The following is a 25,181-nucleotide window of genomic DNA, read 5'->3' on the forward strand; positions in this document are numbered from 1 at the left end:
TTTGAAGCTCTCAAATTATTTATTTTCAATTCAAGTGAAGACAATTAGGCCACTGCAGTCATTTCCTCATCTGAATCACTTGATTCATCGTTTAGTTCCAATTCCCCTAAATCTTGGTCTACAGTTATAATAGTTTTCCTCTTGCACTTCTTGGGAATTGCATCATTAGCGCCAATTTTTCTCATTTTAATGTTCGGTAATTTCTTCAGATCAAAGTCCCATTCCCTAGACAAAAAGTGAAAAAAAAAAAAAAAAGGGGGGGGTACAGAGTGTTGGTAAGAGTTAATGTGGAAAACCAGGAGATAATAAATTTTCAAAACTCTGAGGATCCTACATATTCAAAACTTCAAAAGCATTAAAGGAAAATATTAGGCGCAAATTACTAGAAAGCTCTTCTATTCTTTCATCCTCTCTAACCTGAGTATCTCCTTCTCTCAGGCTACCCAGATCAAGAATTGCAATCAAAAGTAGGAACTGTATCATACCTGACAAATCTCCAAAATACAGTCAGAAGAGGTTTTCCTTTTCACACACAGAAGTACATCCCAGTTAAGTTTCAGTAATCAACTGTTATTCTTATAATGGAAAATTTTCAGTTTTTCAACCTCAGTATTTTATTAATTACTTTAGAAGTAATGTGAATATTGTTTTGGGAACTGAACTCTTAACCAGAAGGCTATACTCATCTCTTTTCTTGTTTCTGTCTTTGGAGGAGGTAGAAGATATGTTGTTTTAGAAATAAAGAGCATAGTTATATATTTAAGATTACACTCAAAATAAAATTAAGGTATAAAAAGAATCTTAAACTCCATATACTTAAATTGTAAATACATGCTATACATAGGCTCAAAAGTGAACTGCACCTTAAACATGATAGATGAATTCTATTAAAGCTAATTTAGTTTCAACGAATTCAAAAGTATAGACAATGACTGGATTTAAATTTACCTAATTTCAATTAACATTAAATATAAGACCCTTTGACATGGTCTAGTTAAGACCAAAATGATTAATAAAACAGAATCTATGTTTACAAACTAAAAAACTCCTTGTTGATTCATTTGCTTCTTATAGATTTCAGATATTAGAACTTTGTTGAATGCAAACAATTTGAGAATATTTTCTCCCATTCTATAGGTTGTTTATTCCCTTGACAGTTTTTCCTGCTATGCAGAAATTAGGTCCCATTTGTCAATCTTTGTTTTTATTGCAATTGCTTGAGGACTTAGCCATAAATTCTTTGTCCAGGGTGCTATCAAGAAGGGTATTTACTAGGGTTTCTTCTAGGATTTTTACAGATTATCCTAAGTGAACTAACACAGAAACACAAAACCAAATACTACATGTTCTCACTTATAAGTAGGAGCTAAATATTGGGTACACAAGGTCATAAACAAGGGAACAATAGACACTGGGGAATACAAACGAAAGGAGCGAAAGGGGTAAGAGGTAAAAACACCACGTACTGGGTGCTATGCTCACTACCTGGGTAATGGATTCATTCTTACTCCAATCCTCAACATTATACAATATGCCTTTGTAACAAACTTGCACATGTACCTCTGAATTTAAAATCAAAGTTGAAAAAAGAAAAAAAAAAAAAAACCTATAAAACTGAAATCCTACTCAGTAGTTTCCCAGTTTACAAAAGAGTACAACTAGAAACCACTGGACAAAGCGGGTCTTGATGACTTAACCAGTTCCCTGGAGTCATTCCTATAACCATCTTCTCTGCAAAAGAGGCTGCTACAGAACAGCCTTGGGATGTGACTCTGAGCCATCACATCTGTTGCTGCTATTTCTTTTTCTAAGAAAATAAGAACTGGGGAGGAATAGTGAGATCACATACTTTGAGGTACTATAACAATGTATCTTAAACCATTTCGTAAAACAAAAAGCACACCAGGTCACTATCTGGTCGGTGCAGATCAACTGTTTGTAAGCCCAACTTCAGAAAATTCTTACTTGGTCTGATAAAAAAGAAAAGGTTAAAAGAAACTCCTGATTTTCTTTTAGTTTTACCGTCTAGACTCCCAGGAAGAAAGTTCAACTGTCAAGTACTTTACACACAGCTTCAAGGGAACAATACAAGACAGACTCACCTGAACATTTTCAGATTACTTGCATTTAGGATGTCAGGAATCTCTGGAAAAGATAATTTATCTCCATGAGGCAATGTTTTCTAAATCACATAATTTTATATACAACAAATAATAATCTTTAGCAAGAATATCCAAAAGAAAACAAAATTTCAAAGTATTGCTGCAATTAACATGAAAAATTTGCAAAAGGGGTTAGTTGAAGATGACTTAAGAAAAATCCTATTAAATGATAAATTCTAGCATAAAATCCATGAAATAAAACAAAGCTATTAACAAAATAAACCCTGTCCTTTTTTAACAATAAAAGGTACCTGGCAAAGTATAACTATCAATTCACTAAAATAATATGACAGGTTGTATATTTTTTCTTGGTGAAAAGTACCATGTTTTCAAACATATAATCTACCTTCACAAGGTAGAATTTATCTCAGGAGTGCACGAATTAATGTTTAAAAAAATCACACTTTTCCAAATGTGAAAAAAATACTGTTTTAAATTAAAAAAAGAAATTTTGCTTAAAGAAGTTCAATAAAACTTAAACCCATTTTTTTTTTTTTTTGAGACGGAGTCTCGCTCTGTCTCCTAGGCTGGAGTGCGGTGGCGTAATCTCGGCTCACTGCAAGCTCCGCCTCCCGAGTTCACGCTATTCTCCTGCCTCAGCCTCCTGAGTAGCTGGGACTACAGGTGCCCGTCACCACGCCCAGCTAATTTTTTGTATTTTTAGTAGAGACGGAGTTTCACCGTGGTCTCGATCTTCTGACCTTGTGATCCGCCCGCCTCGGCCTCCCAAAGTGCTGGGATTACAGGCGTGAGCCATTAAACCCATTTTTAATAAAAACCAGGTATATGGTAGTTCCTTACCATATTTCAAAAGTTCATCATAACCCAATATGCATGATCACACTTAAATTGGTGAAATACAAGAGGCATGAACAACAAAAATTGGAAGGCTGCCGCAAATATCTGGCCAATTCAATACAATGTTAAATGAAATGCAGTATCAAGTAATAAAGAAGATAAAATAAGCATGTTTGCTACAACTGTATATTGACTTTTACAATAGTTTCAGAGAATAACAGTATGAGAGGCTAGGTGTTAAAAGGTATAAATAAGCACAAAAAAAGTTTTTAAAGGAACCTTAATGAATCAGAAATAGTTACATCACATGAGGAGGGGAGAGGGGATGGTTATATCTAGTCTTCTCAAAATCTTATCAAAACAGAATTTGGTGACAATTTCCCTACAGGGAAATTGACACCTGCAAACTCATCAGAGTCTGTTCACCAGACCCATCCCCTGATTCTGGGAAAAGCACTGCAGCATAGCAGATCTGAGTTTCAGTTCTAGCTGTATCACCAACAAATGGTTTACTTTGGATGTGCTCTGATAAATACTGCCAACTCATCTGGCTGCTACATGTTGAACAGACTTTAGCGGGGAAGAGTGGAGGCACGGAGAGCAACTGGGAGGCTATTACCATGGTACAGGTGAGATGATAATGGCCTGAACCAAGGAAGTGGGAGGTGGTAGTAGTAGTCATCAAAGTCATCAGATTCTAAACACTTTGCTGAAGGGCTGGATGTGGACTATGAAAGTGTTTCTGATCTGAGTAACTGGGCAGGTGGTGATGCCACTGACAGGAATAAGAAACCTGCAAGTTTTAGGAGAAAAGCTGGCCTTTGTTTCATGACATGTCAAGTCTGAGATGCCCAAAAGATATGCAAGTAGAGAGCTTGAGAAATCCATATGTGATACTGCAAATCTGGAGTTCTGGAGACAAGTTAGGGTTGATAAGATAAATGTGAAAGTAATCAGTATTACTATCACAGTAAAAAGACATGATGTCACTGTCACAAACTTGGTAGTTTTGTTGGGAATGTAGAGGAAAAAAAAAAGAATCCAAATTTTTTCTAAACCCTCACAAAGAAAAAGACATCAAAGAAAGAAAATCAAACGAAATAAACAAGAGCTAAAATAAACCTTTGAAATCAGTCACAAATTGATACTGCTATGTCATGTAAAAGCAAACTAAAAAATCAGTGAGCACACCAAGGCCATATCCTTCATACTGCTGCCGCTCCCGCTCCATGGTCTGCTTGATGACGGTCTCCCGGGAACAGTGCCGCCTCCCCTGCCTGTCCCTGATACTGTTATGTAACTCAATCTGCTCCAGCTCACTGCTGAATCGATTCAAGTACCTGAAAAATAAGAAAATGATTTGTGTTACATACAAAGTCTATGTATTGGGCTTATATGACTTAACAGAAAACTAAGTATCCAGCCTTCGTGTGGCCTTTAAATGTTCATGTTTCTCTAAGTTCCTCAGGTCCTCAAACCTCTTTTACCCATTCCCTGGATAACACGACCATTTCTTTAACTTCAGTGACCAAATCGCAGCCTTCTATCAAACTGCAGACCCTCACATTCAACCACCATCTCCATCTGGATGTCCCCTAGTGGCTTCACCGTTAGCACATCAAAACTGAACTTGCCATCACCCTGTCCCCACCTACCCCCCACTAAACCCCCTCCATCTCCTGGGTTCCCTATCCAAGGAAATAGTTCTCCAGACAAGGAATCTGATGACTTCCTTGACTGCTCTCTATCCCTTTTACTACACATCCTAAGTTTTCACTAAACACTGACACTTCTACTTTCTTAATATCTTTGGAATCTTTTACTTCTCTTTATCATGCTATGAGCCAAGCCAAGGCCACCATCATTTCTTGCCTAGATTGTTACATCAACCTTTCAACGGTTTCCTGGCCAGAGTCATGAACCTCTCAGTCTGTTTTCTTCATTCTCAATGTGCCCTTTCTAATGTTAAGTAGGATCATTTCAGCTGCTTGCTGTAAAAGCCTCCTATGGTTCCTAATGTCCTTGGATAAGGTCCCAACTTTTAGACTGACATCTGAGGTCTTTCATGAGCTAGTTATCACTTATTGTACCTGCCACACTTTCCTCCTTGAATTTATTTTAGTCATATTAAATGTCTGGCAGATCACTAAATATGTTATCTTTATTCTCACTTCTGGGCATTTTACTCTTTTTTCTGGCTAGGGGTTCTTCAAACTACCTTGCCTCGATCTGCTAACCCCTACCTTTCAGTTGCCAGTTTAGATGACACTTCTTCAGGAAGCCCATCCTGATCCCAAGAAACTGGCCTAACTACCACTCTGAGACCCAAATAGGTTACGAACCTCCTATAGTGACTAAGACAGGAAATGAATCCAAAGTCTTCCTGATAACAAAGCCCATTTGCTCTCCTGAAAATCCATAACAGAGCTCTGTGTCTTAAAGAAACAGGCTGGAGAATTGCCTTTTCTGACCCTTTGCTCATAATATGCCCAGTGTTTACCTTTCAATTAGTTGACAAGCATCTTTCTTTGAATATCTGTTCTTTTGGGGATCAAGATGGTTTTGAAACCATTGCAGTTTTTCACCTATAAACAATAAGTACCAAGACAGTTTGCCCCACAAGTCATCATTTAAGCAAGTAAATATTCATTATCATTCTCAATATTAATGTGTTTAAAACAGAACCAAAATTTACGTCAATGTTAAACATAAAGCCTTGTTTGGGCTCAAAGCTAATTAAACCAATCTGTCACAAATTAAACTGTCAGATTTTAATTTAGAGAAGAGAGAGGAGTGAGATGGATGCTCTTCTGTATAGATTTCTTATCCAATATGGATGCAAAAAAGGAAAGTAATTATTTACTCAAGCCTGAACTTCTAAGTATTTAAAAGCAAAGGATAGCTTGTCATAAATAATGAGAACTCCATTAATGATGAGAATGATATTTCCTGAGTATTTAATAAGCTGTAGGCACTATGTAAACAGCTTTATAATCCCATGAGAATTAGTACTATTATTACCCCCATTTGTGGATGAGAGATGTTAAATGACCTGTCCAGGGCCCCAAAGCTAGCACCTACATTAAGCACACAAGAGCTACCAGGTATTGTGTAGAGTAATTGATATATATTACCAAAAAGCCAACAAAATTCATCCTTATGAGTAAACCTGACCATCAGGGTCACTTTCAGTGACATTTCTCAAGATTACAGATCAAAAAAAATCACTTTGCCCAGTATACTGAGATCCCATTTAAAAATACTATTCTGTTACCTGATGAAGCACTGATGGGGGTTCAAATACCTTTCATTTTAATACAAAAAGCCTAACAGTCAGTATTTAAATCTCAGACTTGTGAGTAAAAAATGATTAGCAATAAATCTGACCAAAAAAACAGTGACATGACACTGAGATACAAACTGAAGATGTGTATGTCTACATCATTAAATAAACAGGAATTGTTGTTTCTACCTAGGCCATAATCCTTCATAATTCTAATGGTTAGGGAGGTAGAGTTAAACTTCAGATAGATGGACAGATGGATATGAATGTATGTGTAGACAGATAAGTAGGTAGATAAATATAAACTAACAGTTTCTGGAAAACTGAGCTAGAAATCATTAACACTGTTTATTCCAAAAGTTTAATGACTGATTTGCTTTGTTTAGATCAAGTCTGATCAAATTCACTCTGATAAAAACAGTATTTCACTAAAAGAGTAAAAACAAAAATAAGTATAGGGCAGAAATGCCCTATACTCTAGCCAGAGTTTCAAATAAGTAAACCCACTTACCAATAAGGTTGAGACGCAAGGCCTTTTCATTCTTCAATCTTTGAAGGAAAGGTATATAAATATGTGTTAGAAAATTTCCAAAGCAAGTTTAAAACTCTGACAATAACAACAAAAAGAAAAACTGCCTAAAGAACTCTAATTAAAAGATCATTCTTTACAAATTTGAAAATAATTTTGTTAATAGAAACATTAAATACCATGCTTCTCTTTTGAATCACCAGAATAAAATTTTTATCAGAAATGTTTTTTAAGCACCTCAATGTCTAAAGGAAGCCTATAGAACAAGCTGGTTTTGAAAACACAACTGAAAGCTTTTCTGAATTATGAACGTTCAGATGGGTTCTGTAATATGCAGAATACTTGAGCACAAGAGTAATGTGAACCTTCTGGAAGACGGAGTGCTGCCACTAAGACTAAAAGGCCCTACTATCATCTTTTAAACTTTAATAAGAACAAAACAGAATGGTTACTTTCAATGTATTTGAAAAGAATTACAACAAACGAAAATTTCATTTATTCTCAGAAAGTGAGTATATAGGTAATATATGCCTCCTATTACTGATATTCTAAAGACTTATTCATTCAGCAGACCTCTGGATACCAAGTCTTTGCTAGACTTTAGTTTCTGATAGCCCCAAGGGATACAGCCATGAACAAAAAATCCACTGTCCCTGTCCTAAAAAACCTTACAATCTAAGGGCAATAAAAACACAGAGAAGCATACAGAGCTCTAAAAGCATATTTAAAAAGCACCTACCACATGTTTTAGGATTTGGGAAGGTTTTCCAGAGAAGTAAACTTTAAGCTGAGACCTGAACATGCAGAGAAGTTTTTCAGGATTAAAAAATAAACAAATAAATAAAAATAAAAATAAATAAAAAGGATAAGGGACTACAGGAATGGTAAAAGAAAAATGTTAGCCATGAGAGGAGGCTTAGTATAAAGCAGGAAGTATACATGGCTTTTATCCACAAAGAAGTAAACAAACCAGATTTATCCTCCCATTTTACTCAACTAGAAAACTGGAGAAATAAAATGAAATCTTTTGTTCTTCTTCTTATTTTTAGAGACAGGGCCTCACTGTGTAGCTCAGGCAGTAGCACTATCATTGTTCACCGCAGCCTCAAACTCCTGGGCTCAAGCAATCATCCTGCCTCAGCCTCCCAAGTAGTTAGGACTATTGTTATACACCACCATGCCTGGCTAATTTCTTCTTTTTTTTACTTTTATTTTTGTAGAGACAGAGTCTCACTATGTCACCCAGGCTCGTCTCAAATTCCTGGCCTCAAGCAATCCTCCCACCTTGGCCTCTCAAATCACTGGGATTACAAGGATAAGCCACAATACCAGGCCAAAACCTTTTCTATATAAAATTTGTGAAGTTACAGAATAGGAGAAAATATCCATAACACAAATAACAAAGGACTTGTATCTAGAATATATAAACAGTCCTTACTACTTAACAGATAACCCAGTACCAAAAAGGCAAAAGATTTGGACAGATTCTCCATCAAGAAAACACAAATGACCAAAAAGAACCTAAAATGATGCTCACCATCATTAGTCATCAAGAAATGAAAATTAAAACCACACTGAAATACCACTGCACACCTACTAGATTGCTTAAAATTAAAGAGAGAACAACAATAACAACAACAAAAAAACCCCTGCAATATAACATGTTAGAGAGGATATATAGCAAATAGAACTCATACTCCGGTGGTGAAAATGTAAAATGGTACTATCACTTTGAGAAAAGTAATTTCATATATACTTAAAAATACACCATATGATCCAGCAATTCTTATAAACCCAATTTCTCGTATACTTAAGCAAACATCTTAAGTATGTTAACCAAACGTCTTATAAACTGAATTTCTTATAAACTCAAACATCTACCCAACAACTATAGTTCTAGGAAGTAAAAGAAAAATGAAAACATATGTCCAGACAAACACCTGTACATGAATGTTCTACAGGAATGAACTTTATTCCTAATAGCAGAGGTTGACAAATATTTTCTTCAACGGTCAAGTAGTCACATTTTAGGCTTTGGGGGCCGTGTACCTGTCACAATTACTCAGCTCTGCCACCACAGCATGAACGCAGCTATAGAAAACACAAAAAGAACCAGCATTGATTTTTCCAACAAAACTTTTCATAGTAACAGGTGGCTAATGCCTTAGCTTGCAGACCCCTGATAATAGCCGAAATCTAAAATATATCCAAACGAACATAGACAGTGAATGGATGAACAAGTTGCATATCCAGTGAATGGATATAAATAAATTGCCTGAGGATGGAATAATATTCCCAATAAAAGGAAAGAACAACTAATACATACAATGACATGGATAAGTATCACAAACATTATGCTATGTGAAAGACAATGGCACAAAAGACCACATACAGCGTGATTCCATTTATACTAAACATTAGAAAGATAAATCTCACCTATCAAAATAAAGAGCAAATTAGTGGCTGTCTGAGGCTAGGGGTAGAGGGTGAGGACTGACTGGGAAGATGCACAAGGGAATTTTCTAGGAAGATGAAATTGTACTATATACTGATCAGGGTGGCTACGCCAATGTATACAATTGTCAAAACCCAAAAACTACACTTAAAATGTGTTTGCTTTATTATATATGAATTATACCTCAAAGTCGATTTTAAAAAACAAAGAACACTTCATAAAAAGTTGGAGAATGCTTCTGAGAGGAATTTGCTGCTTTTAAATAAGGCTGGAGGGAAGAATCTAGTTAGAAGTCAAGTTGCAATAATTCTGAATGGACTCAGTGGGAACCTGAACTTACAGTGGTATCAGTTGCAATGAAGAAAAGTAGAGATTTGAGATTTAAAATGATACTTGCATGTAAATATGAAAAAATTCTTAAGACAATGTGTAAACATGATTTTTCAAGAGACTCAGTAAGATTAATTCTCAAAGGTAGTTGTTTCTGAGATTCTTACCCATCATGCTTAGTTTCCTTTGTTAATCTTTCATTAGGAGTCATTTTCATTTGCTATCTAGAATTATTTGCCAAAATGTTGCTATACTGAAAAATCATAAAACAAAAATCACATCATATCAAAGAGCCACTTGCTGCTTGTAAATTGTTTATTGTTCGGAATGTGCTAGTCTTCAAACCATCCTAGTTCCTGTCATACAGTCCTAAATCAGAGCTTTTCAAATGTTGAAGATAAAGAATATGCTTGAACTTTTACTCTAGCATTGTTATCCACTCCTACAGTATCTTTTCTGAGGTCTGCCAACAGCCATGTGAGGAAGCTTGGAAGCAGAACTTCTCCCTAGCAGGCTCTGAGATGAATGCAGTCCCAGACAACAGCTTAGCTGCAGCCTTGTGAAAGATGCTGAGTCAGAAACACCCAGTTAAGTGGCAATGGGATTCCTACCTAATCCAGAAACTGTGTTTGTTTTAAGCTGCAAAATTGTAGCAGAATTTCTTACACAGCACAGTTACTAAAACAACATCTGGTAACTGCTATTCATTTCTAAGAAGCCACAGGTACCCAACTTCAAGTTGTCTTGTTGGTACCTTCTTCAATCACCTTGCTTAAAGTTGTCCCGACCATCTGGGTATCTTGTCACCAATCATCTTTTGAAATGGGACAGGGAATCAACAGCATTTCAACATGCCTTTTGTGACCACATTCCCACTCGTGGTTACTGATGCTGCTACTCAAAAAACTGACATTTATGGTGGCCTAAGCCTATGATTTCATAACATAAATAATGTTAAGTACTATTAAAATTGTGTATTTGGTTCTAGAGCCACTCACTATTAAGAGAGTGACTTTTTGAAAATAAATTTTAAAAAGGGAAAAAATCCGATCTGTTTAGAACACTGTCCAAGCAGAAAAATTAACTGATGTTTTTCTGCTTTGCATTACTAAAAGAAAAGTCTTGGCCAATAAACAGAATTTTCTTAGGACAATATATATATCAGATTAGCGTGTTGTTCTGTTTTATTCTTCCATAATTTTTCTATAATGCTAATTCTGTAAATCAATACACAACATGCTGAATATACTTGACAACATACAAACATTCTAGGCTCATGGTCACAATGACAGTGAACCAAGTACTTAATCATATTCTAAAGCAGTTACTTGCTAAAATATTGCACATTATATCACTGGTACTATATGTAAGGTAAGCAGTTCATAGACACAGAATTAAACAATCTTTAATAAAATGGTAAGCAAATTACTTCCCCCACCTCCATTTTATTTTGATCCTTTCACTTTACATTAAGGACAAAAGTGTGGGTTTATTTTACCACTCTTCCAACCTTCACCAGATCTTTTCACCAAACATATACAAAAGTCATGTCTCAGACTCAGACCATTTACAGCAGGTAATAGTATCTACTTGACTTTAAGAGAGAAAAAAATCTCCTTTTTTAAAAAAATGGTATTTAAGGGAAAATAAATAATAGTATAGGTCAGTGATTCTCACAGTGTGGTCCCTAAACCAGCAGCAACAGCACCAGCATTACCTGGAGACTTGTTGGAAATGGAAACCCTTAAGCCAGAAACCAAACCTTCAGAATAGAAAGTTCTAGGGATTGGAACAAACAGTTTTAATAAGCTCTACAGATGTATTTCATGTACTTAAGTTTGCAAAATACTGATATATATGACTGCAGAAACTGTAAAATCACAGTACTAATAAATCATGTTAAAAAGATACAGTAAAAATCATAAAAGTGATGCACAAATAGCTGAAGTTTGAAAACTACCGTGCTAAAGCAAAACTGCTATCATCATAGTAAATATTTGTTAAACAACAACAAAAAAAACTACCCCCGAGAAAATAAAGAAAATTTGACTCTGCTATCATAACACTTAATTCCTTCTAGTCAAATCACTGTGAAACAGCTAACCTTTACTATATAAGGCTTATCTTAAGCAAAGAATCAACATTTTAAAATATACTGGTTTCCATTATCTAGTATGCAAATGTATCTAACATTCACGAAAATGGCAAGGCTATTCTAAAATAGTCAAAATGATGATTTTTATTTGAACTTCACTTCATTTTAAGGAATCTCAGAAACAGTCTTCTTTCTCTTCCTTCTCAGTCTCACTTGTGGAATGCTCCTTCTTTTCCTAACCTCTAAACGGTAGAACGCCACTGGACTCAGTAATTGGCTCACTTCTCTTCCCTATCAACAGTTACTCCTTAGGTGAACTGATCTTATCTAATCTCATGGCTTGAAATCCCACATGGATGCTGATCGCTACCACATTTGTGTCAATACCCCTAACCTATTCTCTGAATACTAGACTAAACATATCTAACTATCCATTCCATACCTCCTCTTATATGTTTCATGGACACTTTAACCTATATGCCTTATATATAGACCTCACATTTTTCAACTCTGTTCAAACATAACTTCTTCAGAGAAGGCTTCCATGACTATCCCATGTAAAACAGAACTTCTCACTCACTCTCCATCTCATAACTTTTTAAATTTTACATGGCACTCATCACCTACTGCTACGTAAATTACTTCTCTGTTTTAGGTAAGCTCTAAAAGAGTAGAGTCCTTGTTCAGTTTTACCCTCTGAATACAGAACACATTCAATAAATACTTATGAAAGGGAGACAATATTGCGAAAGGACACGTTTGAAAGATAAATGTATAAAGGGGCTTTTTAACAATGAATAATACAAATGATGAAAAGATACTTACTTTTCCTTTTTTTCTTGTTTGTGGGCCTCTCTCGTAATTTGAGCTGCTTTTCTACTATATGGATGGATGACTTTTTTTTCCCGTCCTGCACTTTTTCCCTTTGGTGCTTTAGGCTAAAATGTATGAAAACACATGACACATATAGTCAGATATGTAAGTGCCTCCAGTCACAAAAATCTTCTTTACAAATAAATTTCAAAAACAGTAATATGACAGAAATACAGTAAGCCAAAAACATTACAAGAAAAATCAGGAGATAAGCCAGATTTATTAAGTAATTCTAATAATCTGTTGCCATGGTAATGACAGAAATGATATATTCAGAGGTGCTCTCCAATGACAGAAGAAAGGCACAGAAGGAGTCAATAAACTCAGCTCTTCAACAACATGTTCCGTCTTCAAAGAAGATACAGGGAATATAGATAGTGAGGAGACTCACAGCCAGAAATGTTACAGTTAAGAAAATTAAGGGGGTAGAAGGGACTTGGATTACTAGTAGAGATTTGATTGTAGATGTTTCACATGGAACAAAGCGGGCAATGAATCATGTAAAATCAAAGTTGGGCTCATTGCCTGTACAAATTAGGAATACAGAAAATAATAGAAGCCATCTCAGAATTAGTATATCCAAAAGGGAAATCATATCATTTTCCCGCTGAAGCTCTATGCCAGTTAATCAGATCACAATTCATTAGGTCCTCTAAACTAGACATCTCAGGTTTTTTTTATTCCTACATAATCCTGTATCTTACCCCACCTATAATGATTTGGGAATCAGATTTGGCTCTCTGTAATAAAAAACCCCAAATAATGGCATAACCCAGATCAAGTTTGGTTCTTTATTGTTAAAAGTAGGAGCTGAAGGTTCTGTTCCACAAAGCCCTTAGGGATTCAGGATCCTTCCATTTTTTTGTCTGCTAGCCTCAGGCTATACCTACAGCCTAATACCAGGTCTACACTCAAGCCAGTATGAAGTAGGAAAAGAAAAATCTGAAGGTACATCTCCTTTTTTTAAGCACGTGACCTGGGAAGTCACAGATCCTTTTGCTCACATCCCACTGACCAAAATTTATTCACAGTGTTACATAAGGGAGAGTAGTAATATAATCCTTATTCTGTGAGAAAAAGAACCTTTCATATAGAAAAACAGAAAGAATACATTAGGGGACAGCTGGCAGTCTCCAACATACCTAGTCCAGAAAAAGGCCAAGTGGCTCTAAAATCTTCTTCAAAACTACTGCCAATTGCTTAATTCAGTCCTCAGAATCTTTCATAATCAGGATGGTCTTTAGATTCTCCCCACTAGTCCTTTTTTCAGCAAAGCTACAGAGTCTGTCTTCATAAAACACTAACATAGTAAAGTCCCTCTCCCCTGCTTAAAGTGCTCCACTAGCTCACAGTTAGGTCCCAAGTCTTTAGCACAGAAACAATCTAGCCCCAACCTGCTTCTCCACCACTATTTCCCATGCTCTTCTATAAAAGATTCTTCATCCCATTCTTACTGAACTTCTCACCATTCTGGAACATACCAAGCTGTTTCATAACTTCTTGAGACTGAGTTTGTTATTACATCTGCCTGCAAAATACTTTACTTGCCCTTTGATAAGATGCAGCTCAAAATTACTTCCTTTGTATAACTTTCTAGGCAGAACTATTTAAAATAACCGCAAATTCCTCATTCACAAATGTATTCATTCTTTCAACATTCATTGAGTGCTCTGCTCACTTTCTGATAAAAGAAGATATATCCACATCTGAATCTTAGGGTTATCACTGGAAGTTGGTTACAGGTATAGGAAAATAAGTAGAACCATCATGTAACAGAGTATATGTACTCTTACGTATCTCTCTGCTCACATGGCAGGTGCAGAGGAGAAAGGGAGGTGTAATGAGAAATTTTTGAGATTAAAGAACCTAGCAAACATGAATCAAGTAAAACCTTTCAGGACATTTGGCAGGCTGCCTCTAAGATGGACCCAATAAACCCCACCTCCTGATTCTCACGCCTCCGTTACGGAATCCCCTCCCTTTGAATGTGGGCTGGACCTACTGACTCACTTTTAATGAAGAGAATTTAGCAAAAGCAATGAAATGTCAATTCTGAGATTAGGTTATCAAGTAACTCTGGCTTCCATCTTTTTCCCTCTCATGGAAACCAGCTGTCATGTAGTGACCTGCCATATGGAAGGGCCACATGACAAATAACTGAGGGAGGCCTCCAGACAACAGCTAGTGAAGAAGTGAGGCCTGCAGTTCAACAGTCCACGAGGAGCTGAATCCTACCAAGAACCATCTTACCAATCCTACCAAGAGCAAGCTTAGAGGTAGATCCTCAGCCAAGCGTGGTGGCTCATGCCTGTAATCCCAGCACTTTGGGAGGCCGAGCCAGGTGGGATCACCTGTTAAAGACCAGCCTGGCCAACATAGCAAAACCCCATCTCTACTAAAAATATAAAACTTAGCTGAGTGTGGTGACATGTGCCTGTAATCCCATCTATTCGAGAGGCTGAGGTGGGAGGATAGCTTGAACTCAGGAGGTGGAGACTGCAGTGAGTGTAGATGGCACCCCTGCACTCTAGTCTGGGCAACAGGGTCAGACCCTGCCTCAAAACAAAACAAAAACAACAAAAAGAAGTAGACTCTCCCCAGCTGTGCCTTGAAACCACACTCCCAACTGATACTTTCACTGCAACCTTGTGAGAAACCTTGAGGGAGAGGAGCCCAGTAAGCCATGCCTGATTCCTGACTCAAAGAAACAGTGAGATCATAAATATTGGTTTAAGCCATTAAATTTTACGGTAACTTTTTACAAAGGAATAAATAACTAATGCACAACCAAAAATCGAAAGCAAAGATGCATCCTGTAAAAGAGATCTGATCCCACATATCATTTTTTAAAAATGCTTAAAAATATGAAAAAAAATTCACGAAAATCCCGAGGAAGAAAATAGAAACTCTCTGAAGCTGCTAAAACTGAAAATACATAGCCATGAAGTTCCAGCAATATGTTCAAAACTGCAAAAAATTTCCTTTAAAAACTCAAAAACTTCCTTTAGGGAAAAAAAGTTTGATATCCCTTGAATAGAAAAATGCCCTCATAGCTTTAGATGATCTTGACTAAAGAACCTTCAAGACTTAGTACAAAGAAGGTATAGGATGGGGCGCGGTGGCTCACACCTGTAATCCCAGCACTTTGAGAGGCCGAGGCGGGTGGATCACGAGGTCAGGACATCGAGACCATCCTGGCTGACATGATGAAACCCCATCTCTACTAAAAATATAAAAAATTAGCCGGGCGTGGTGGTGGACGCCTGTAGTCCCAGCTACTCGGGAGGCTGAGGCAGGAGAATGGCGTGAACCCGGGAGGCGGAGCTTACAGTGAGCAGAGATCGTGCTACTGCACTCCAGCCCGGGCGGGGGCGACACAGGGAGACTCCGTCTCAGAAAAAAAAAAAAAAAAAAAAAGAAGATATAAAGAAATGAACTTATTTTTGACTCAACTGTAAGTTATGATTCCTTATAATAATGTATTCTGGAAAAGGTTGCCTCAAGGCAGGATATGAATATATAATGAGACACAAATATATACAATAAAATTTACTATATTTCAAAACACTTTCATATTTTTCAATACATTAAAATTTGGAAAAAAATGTTTCAACAGGGAAAAACTAAAGTAAAACTCTATCATAAAATAATTAACAGACTGTTTTGAATGCCTACGCCTATAAAAAGGCTCTGGCACCACAGAAATAGTCCAGTCGGAAAACCTGCATTAAAAGTATCTCTTCCCTATAATCTTTAGTGACTGCTTAAAAAATTTTAGTCTGAAAGTCTGTTCTTTGGATTCATAACTAGAAGTAACAAAAAAACACATAAATAGTTTATTCAAAACAATATAGCAGAGTCATTTTAGGGGCAATACGCTTTAAATATTCCTGTTAAAATAATAAGTAGCAAAAAAGAACTTTGCCTAAAAGACCATCAAGTTGAGCCATAGTCTAGGCTCAACCAGAGACAGAAATGCCATTTAGACTACTCAGTGAAAGGAGAGACATAAAAGATCATTTCACAAAACACACTTGAGGGACACAAAGTGTACATAGATACATTTTTTTTTAAAGTGTAAGACCAAACCCATGCCTACAACTGAGAAAGCTTATAGTGCAATACTGTAAACACCATATACCCTTAAACATACAAATACAGGCATGCCTCACTTAACAGGGATACTTTCTGGGAAATGAGTCAGTAGGTGATTTTCTTTTTATGCAAATAGAAAGTGTACTTACACAAACCGAGATGGTGTAGCCTACTACACACATAGGCTCTATGGCACAGCTTATTGCTCCCAGGCTATAAACCTGTCCGGAATGTTACTGTACTGAGACTGTAGGCGAGTATAACACAAAGGTTAGTATTTGTGTATCTAAACATGTCTAAACAGAAAAGGTAAAGTGAAAATACGGTATTATAATCTTATGGGACCACTATCATATATGTGGCCCACTGATGACCAAATGTCATTATGCCGTGAATGACTGTAAATTACAGTAAATGATGTACCAATTTTACACCAGTGACATGATGGAAATGGGATGGACTAAGCAAATCTACACATTTTGTTTGCAGTGAATCTTCACTGCAAAGATAGTAGTGAAATGCACTGGTGAGCATTTTCCTTCTTTAACAGATAGATATGATGCAATGACAGGTGTCAATGACAAATGATTAGTGCTTCCAAGAAGACTTTAATGGTTCCATATATAAGACTTTCTAAACCCCACCCAATCTTCAAAGACCACTTAAAGGTCAAGTTCAACTGTTCCTTGAAGTGTTCCAAGAATAATTTCATATCTCAGTAGCCCTTCCCTCTTGGTAGCATTTACCATTCAGCACCTAATAATGTACTGCACTGCCCAGCATTAACTGTACATTTGTGTGTTATTTCCTTAATAGCAGCTCATTTGAGACTGCAAATATGTCCTGAGATTGCAAACCACAGTTTGAGAGTAAAAGAAAGTGGGATGCTGCCTTCAGTGAGCATTTACTGAGCATCCACTTTGTACTGTACAATGGGCTACTATGAACTAAAAATATGAAGTATGTTCTTTAAAATAGTGTGAGGTATAAAATATAAAAGTAATTTATAAAATTGCTCATGATAGTGCTTTCCTTAACATTAAAAGAATATGTTAATAATTATCTAATGCAGACTTCAATTTTATCTTCATTTTAGATTCTAACATCTAGCTCAACTTATGTTATTCCAAACTTACCTACTAACATCTAGTCAGAATAAACTTCTTCTCCCACATTCTCTACTGCCACTCTTTACACCTCAACCTCACAATAGTATTTGTTATGTATATATTTTTTTAATTACTGAGCACACACTAAATATACCATGTACTAGGAAAAGCACTGAGGCTTCCAGATCAAAAACTGACATGAATTTGCCTTCATGGGGTTTACAATGTAGTTTTCTCAGGAATAGCTAACTTAGTAAGTGCTGGCTAGAAAATGGATCGAAAGCACAGGATCCTGACTCACTCTGGGAAGTCAGGAAAGGCCTCCCTGAGAAAGTAACTTGAGATTTAAAAATCAAGAAATTTATTAAACGTTTCTCAATTTCCCAGCTACAAAATAAATCTACCACCTAATTAATATGGAAGTTAATGTTTAAATCAGAAAATCAAATCAAAATATCTTCCTTGTTCCCAGAACAAAAGAGACAATATGAAATAATACTGTTCAGTACAGATTTTGATCCAACATCAACAAATACTTGCATCACTGTATATCTCTGGATACAGATAATCAAACACTTTTCGCAACAAAACAATGAACATCTAAAATCAACAAGTTGAAAAATGATTGCCTTGCATACTGGTATTTTTTAATGGCAAAATGGTGAGAACTAGCAAACCTAAATAACATATGAAAAAAGAAGCATTAAAATAAGCTGTAGAAAGAGACACATAGACTGGTTTTAATTATCTTTAACTTCACTAAGAATGGCCCAACCAAAGTTTGAAAGAACAGTTTAAAGAGACGATGTCACACATTATAATTGTTTTACTCCTGTAAAAGCAGACAATAAACGTAGTAAGAAGGAAGAAGTAGTGTGGTTTAAACTCCTCTCACATGCAACCCCATTTAGGTCTACCTGGAATAATAACATAGGAAATTAATATGTCACTAAGTGAGACTTCTATCAAAGACCAGAATATCATATTTGGGATCATAATGAAACAAAGATGTAACTATCAAGGAAGGACAAGTTCTTTCCAGAGATAAAGGTAAGTGTAGAGTCTCCCAAGGATATTCAGATGGGAGGCAATAAAGAAATAAAGGTGATTGGCCTGATCCATTTTAGTGATACAATTCTACAATAAAAATAAAAATGTTTACCTCATTTAAAATTTCCTTCTGACTGAAGAAAACTTTGAAACAAAAGCACTTTGAAAAACTTTTGCTAGGTCACACAGAAAATAGATCAGTTTTTCCAACTTAAATGCAATAGTATTTGCCTTCTATCTTTTCTATAACAAGGTACAGGCATACAGCCACTGGAATTCTAGCACATATTCATGTTTATCCTTCTGGGTCTTTTGTAAGAAGTGAAAAACAAGATCGTAGCTCAAATCAGTTTGACAGGTTTACTGTATTAATTGCTCCTGGGAGAAACAGACTCTCTTGTTGGCCTGGCCCTGAACAGGAACAGGCGAGTAGACTACCTACACACTGAGATGAACACAAACTCTGTGCCAGTCCCTGTCAGAGGCACTCTTTTCACTGACAAAGTTATACAGCAAGAAAGAAGGCACTGTCTTGAGTCAATTCACCAACCACCATGACCACCCCAACAGACCTACAGCTTTCAAAAACCCTTATCAAGTAATAAATAATGGGGCCGGGCACGGTGGCTCCAGCCTGTCATCCCAGTACTTTGGGAAGCTGAGGCAGGCGGATTGCTTGAGGTCAAGAGTTCAAGACCAGCCTGGCCAACATGGTGAAATCCCATCTCTACTAAAAATACAAAAATTAGCCAGGCGTGGTGCACGCCTGTAATCCCAGTTATTCGGGAGGCTGAGGCTGGAGAATCTCTTGAACATTGCAGGCAGAGGTTTCAGTGAGTTGAGATAGCACCACCATACTCCAGCCTGGGCAACAGAGCAAGACCCCCACTCAAAAAAAAAAAAAAAAAAAAAAAACAGAGAGAAAGAATGGATAAATAAACTATATACATTTCTTAAGTATTTAAATTAGGATGTTTCATTCATAAGCCTTCATAAGTCAGTTTTGTGATCTCCAAATGTACTTTTGGATCAGATTTAGTAGTGATTTAGAAAATAGTGACTTCTTAGCAAGCCTAGGTTCCAAGTGCTGAACATAAAGCAGATGTCACACACACAAAAAAAGAAAATTTCTTAAAGTGTATATTATGTAACAAAATAAGACAAAAAATAACATTTGGTAATAATTTATCCTTTAGGTCACAAAAGCTTAACTGAGCTCCTTATTTATTTGTAACATTTGCTGTGTGTTCAAGTTTTAGATTAGCATTAACTATTTCAAGCACTCAAAAAATGTAAATAAATTCAGTTGGCCCTCCAGGTTTCACATCTGGTTATTCAACTGAGGACAGAAATGTTCAGAAAAATAAATAAAAAATAACAATATAACAATAAAAATAATACAAATTTAAAAAACAATATAATCACTATACAGCATTTACACTGTAATAGGTATGGTTAAGTGTGACTTAAAGTATACTATATGCAAAAAGTACACCATTTTATACAAGGGATCTGAGCATCCATGGATTTGGATATTCGAGTGTGTCCTGAACTAATACCCCTTGATACCAAGGGACAACTGTAAAAAGCATAGTAATCTTTAAAAAATTTGGTATATCACTCTTTACAAGAAGAGTAAAAACAAGTGTTATTTAAAAGCTGGAAAAACTTTAAAAATGAAAACTTCAATGAAATAGAATTACTAGTGTGTAATACTAACAAAGATAAAAAATAATTCACATTGCATGAGTGGAGGTGTGAGTGTATTTGTAATCTCATAGTTCAAGGGGGTGCAAGCCAGCACAGTCTTCTGGAAGGCAATTTCATAGTACCCATCAGGGCTAAACACAGTGGCTCATAGCCCTTATCTCAACACTTTTGGGAGGCAAAGGTGGGTGGCTCATTTGAAGCCAGAAGTTTGAGACCAGCCTGGACAACATAGTGAGACCCCGTCTCTACAAAAAAATCTAGAAAATTAGCCAAGTGAGGGAGTGTACCTCTGTAATCTTGGCCACTGGGGAAACTGAGGTGTGAGCCCAAGAGTTTGAGGCTGCAGTGAGCAAGCTATGAATATGCCACTACATGCCAGGCTAGGTGACAGAGCGAGACTCCATCTCTAAAAACAGTTTTTTAATAACATAAAATAAAAATAAAGAGAGTACTCATCAAGATAAAAATAGAATTTCTTGGTCAATTTCTTGGTCAACTTTGACCAAGAAATTCTATTTCTATTAATTTATTCTATAGACATACTTACACATGTACCAAAAGGAGGACAAATAATCAATGCAGCAGTACTGCAATGTCTGTGGCAGCAAAATAGTGTACACAATTTAAAGGTCCATCACAGATCGGGTTAAATAAGTTACAGAAGCAAACAATGGAATGTTCACTATTTAAAAAGCAAGAAGTAGATCTATGTGTACTTACATAGATCTGTAAGATCAGGTAAGACAAAAAAGCAAGGGACTAAGGTGTCTAGTATACAATTTATGTAAAAAGAGAGGTTAGGGAACATACATATATGCTGGTACATACATATAAAATATCTGAATCAATAGCTAAGAAACTGTTAATAGTGGCTGTTTCTCAACAGAACCAGGGCATTAGGCAAGAGAGTTGGAGAAAGTCTTTTTGTGGCAGATGAAATAATGCTCTGCCCTCCCCCGACCAAAAGATATCCATGCCCTGATTTCCCCAGAACCTGGGAATATATTACCGTATATGACAAAAAGGACTTGCAGATCTGATTAAGATCTTGAGATGGGGAAAATCATCCAGGTGGGCCCAATATAATCCTAAAGGTCCATGTAAGAGGAAGGCAGGAGGATCACTGTCAGAGAAAATGTAACCTCCTCTAGAGGAAAATTTAAAGATGCTATGCTGCTGGATTTGAGGAGGGAAGGAGCCAAAGAATGTAGATGACCTCAAGAAATGGAAAAAATTCATTAGAGCCCCTTAAAGAAAGAGAGCCCTGAAAAACACCTTAATTTTATCTCAGTGAAGACTCATCTTTGGACTTCTGACCTCCAGAGGTTTCAGGAAATGAATGTGTTGCTTTAAGCCACTAAATACGTATCACTTTACTATAGCAGTTAATATGAAACTAATAAAATTTTAATGAGCAACCATTTCTTAGTGTTTTAAACCATGTACAAGCAATATTGTCTCAACAAGTTTGGTATACTAGGTAGATTTCCATTAATGTTTTTCTTTAGTTTTACTAACTTTCAGGAGCAAGTTTTCACTAACAGATAATCTCTATGAGATTTATTAAGCTGATTTATTGTTGTAGCTCATATTTATAGATGTAGGCTCCAAAACACACAATCTCTACCATTAAGGTAGTCAGTAACAGTTAATGCCCCACAGTAATGTGCATGGATAAATGCTGGGAGGATGATGGCACACTTTTCAACGGTATATAGTCTAGCTAGGGAGGAAAAGCAGCACACACAAGCTGTATGACAGGTTTATACAAAAAGGAGTATACCCATCAGGGCCTAGTTAAGTATAGTATGAGCCATACTTAAAAATACTAAAATCCTGGCTGGGCGCAGTGGCCCACACCTGTAATCCCAGCACTTTGGGAGGCCAACGCGGGCAGATCATTTGAGGTCAGGAGATCAAGGCCAGCCTGGCCAATGTGGTGAAACCCTGTCTCTACTAAACATACAAAAATTAGCTGGGTGTGGTGGCTGGCGCCTGTAACCCTAGCTACTCGGGAGGCTGAGGCAGGAGAATCACTTGAATCCAGGAGGCGCAAGTTGCAATGAGGCAGAAGTTGCAATGAGCAGAGATTGTGCCACTGCAATCCAGCCTGGGCAACAAGAGTGAAACTCCATCTCAATAATAATAATAATAATAAACACTAAAAACCTTTTTAATGCAGCATAAAGAAGTGTTGAGTGGGATGGATTAATTTGAAAAGATTCTTTAAGTATAATAAAGTAAATTTTGATATAAAAAAGATATGAACTTGCTCAGCTCCAGCAAAGATTTACAATAAGAGAACATTAATGAGCAAAGTAACAAGGCTGGAAAACTATAAGCTGTACTGTTACTATATATTTACATAACTAAAGTTAACAACAATAACATTTACTAAGTGCCAGGCACTAGACTAAGCACTTTACATTTAATTTCCACAACAATTCTGTGAGGTAGGTACTACTGTTATCCCAATTAGACAGATGGGAGGTTAAGTAATTTTGCCAAGATGGCAACTCAGGGAAAACCAGGTGCCCATCTCTGTCCTCTGGGACCACATTCTGAGCTGTACTGAAAGAGGATGCAGCAGAACCACTAATGAGGTTGTATCAAAAAAAAAAAAAAATGACGGAGCCAGAAATGAGCCAATGAAAACAGGTTTATATGCCACTCTTTTGACTTCTATGCCAAAGCAACATACTTCTACTATACAGCCTGATAAAAAGGTGAAGCTCTGATAGTCAAGGACAACTACAAATACCAATCAACCTCCCCAGCCCCTCAAACACAATGAGATGTAATTGCTTTCACATTCCACTCTGAAAAGGGGGAAAAAACTAACACTATAAAGAGTTGGAAATTCCACAAGCAAAGTGACAAGCAAACACTGAATTTACACAAATGTGTACAATCTAAACAAAATACAAAATATGCCTCAGTGGTGCATTAAAATAAATAGATGAAGCACAAAAAACTCACGAAACAAACAACGAAAGACCCAAACTGTAAGACAAAAATGACTGGCGTACAATGAAAAGAGAAAAAATGAAAAGAAAGAGGTCACATTGTGGGCACAGTATCATAACCTTTGACCAGATTATAAACGTTTTAAATTTTGCTTTTATTACAAATTAATTGAAAAATATTTATAAAGCCTGTTTCTATGCAAGAATTATTCTCAAGAACACAACGATTAAGTAAAATACAGGCAAGAAGAAACAACATTTGTATTTCAGAATACAAATATAAAGAAAAGCAGTGAAATTATAATTACAAAACTTAGATAATGTTTGCTTCTTAAGGTTCTGAAAGTTACAGGTTCAAAGAAGGTAACACAGGGCTTTCAAAGGCTATGTTTTATTTCTTAAAACTACATAATGGGTAAACGAGACTTCCTGAAACTACTAATCTTTACACTTGAAATGTGTCTTAGAAACACTCTTTTGTATCTACTCAATTTTTAACAAAAACAACAAAACTGCTTCAGAGCCCTGGAGGGAATGCGGGCGTAAAGGCGGAATTAAGGGCAGGAATGGGTCACTAACGGGAGGTGAAAGGACGCCGAGGAAGAGGCCACTAAGCCCACACTGAGTCTACCTAGGCCAGAGGGGCAGAGGGGTGTGGGGCCAGTGACCTCCGGAGTTTCGCCAAACTCCCCGATGCGTTTCAGTGGAAAGGTGTCGGGTTTCCCCCGAGGAGGCAATGACTAGCGAGAAGTTAAGCACGAGGCAAAGAGGAGCAAGGCGACATCTGGGCACTTCAGCACTCGGACGCGGAACTCTAAGGTCCAGGCGTTGGGCCTGGGGCTCGTCTCACAGAGGCTTCGCCCCTACCCCACACACTCTCTCAAATAAACACTTTGAATCCTCCTCTCTCCCAAGTTCTGGAAACTGCACCCTCCCTCTGTGCCTGCTCAACAAGATCCCTCCGGGGAACGAACCGAGCGGTTCGGGGGAGCAGGAGGGGGCCCACCATGGTGACGTCCTCGTGGCCACGGAGCAGCTCCGTACTCTAGACCCAGGTAATCTCACCGACCGCAGGAGCAGCAGCTCACAAGAGCACCCGGGTCGAATCCCACGTGGGGCCTGAGAAGCCGGCGCAGATCCAACCGGAACAGGAGAGGCGAGTCCGTTTCTCTAAAGCGTCCCCGTCAACTGAGACCGCATCTTTTTCGCCCGTGTTGGGCTTTTAAGCCCTAGCCCAAAGGCCAGCGGCACCTGCGTGCTTGTCGGGAACGGCGGGAGGGAGCTTGCGGCGGTAGGCTGAACTCGGCCTGGCGCTGACTGCGAGCCTGGGGCTTGGAACCCGGCTGGCAGACGCTCCAGGCTTCCGGCCCATAGCATTCCGGCCCCGAGAGCGGAGCTCGCCCATCTGTCCCAGAGCAGGACTCCAGAGCGCAGCTGCCTCTCCAGACAAGAGGTTCCTTCTTGCGGTGTCCCGCATCTTAGGGGCTGGGACCCTCTCAAAGGGGCTGCTGGGTGTTGGCTCCCCCTTGCTCTTGTGCGGCACAGGCTCCTGCCTTCCGCTTTTCCAGGTACTAGATTACCTTGGGCAAGTCCTTTCCCCCATTGAGTCTTTCTTTGCCCTGCCCTGCCCCCTTCTTGTTTTGTCTTTTCTCTTCTTTTCTTTTTTCTTTTCTTTTCTTCTTTCTTTCCTTCTTTGCTTCTTTCCTTCCTTCCTTCTCTCCTTTCT

At 37.5% G+C, this 25,181-nt stretch overlaps 1 protein-coding gene across 2 annotated transcripts; it reads right to left on the bottom strand.

The window, feature by feature from the left end:
* Positions 1 to 24,807, bottom strand: TMA16 (translation machinery associated 16 homolog). 2 transcript variants are annotated; one of them, XM_050791840.1, is made up of 8 exons: positions 24,462 to 24,617; positions 16,770 to 16,867; positions 12,478 to 12,590; positions 6,755 to 6,792; positions 5,461 to 5,545; positions 4,152 to 4,300; positions 2,103 to 2,145; positions 1 to 225 (listed from the first exon to the last, which is right to left on the bottom strand). In XM_050791840.1, exons 2-8 carry the CDS (start codon positions 16,800 to 16,802, stop codon positions 45 to 47), a joined length of 642 nt encoding a protein of 213 aa, XP_050647797.1. In that variant the 5' UTR covers positions 16,803 to 16,867; positions 24,462 to 24,617; the 3' UTR covers positions 1 to 44. The 2 variants fall into 2 exon arrangements, with proteins under 2 accessions (XP_050647797.1, XP_050647798.1); XM_050791841.1 differs by lacking the exon at positions 16,770 to 16,867 and having other exon boundaries at positions 24,462 to 24,807.
* Between the last annotated feature and the right edge of the window lie 374 nt (positions 24,808 to 25,181).

The sequence above is a fragment of the Macaca thibetana genome, chromosome 5, assembly GCF_024542745.1.
Source record: "Macaca thibetana thibetana isolate TM-01 chromosome 5, ASM2454274v1, whole genome shotgun sequence".
NCBI classification, from domain to species: domain Eukaryota; kingdom Metazoa; phylum Chordata; class Mammalia; order Primates; family Cercopithecidae; genus Macaca; species Macaca thibetana.

Bases quoted from the DNA above. Each gene is read 5' to 3' on its own strand.
- TMA16 (XM_050791840.1), bottom strand. From the start codon at position 16,802: ATGTGTGTAGTAGGCTACACCATCTCGGTTTGT. The intron at 12,591-16,769 runs GTAAGTACACTT...CATACATTTTAG, and splicing joins GCTACACCATCTCGGTTTGT to CCTAAAGCACCAAAGGGAAA. The intron at 4,301-5,460 runs GTAAACACTGGG...CTTATTTTTCAG, and splicing joins GCTTGTCAACTAATTGAAAG to GTACTTGAATCGATTCAGCA.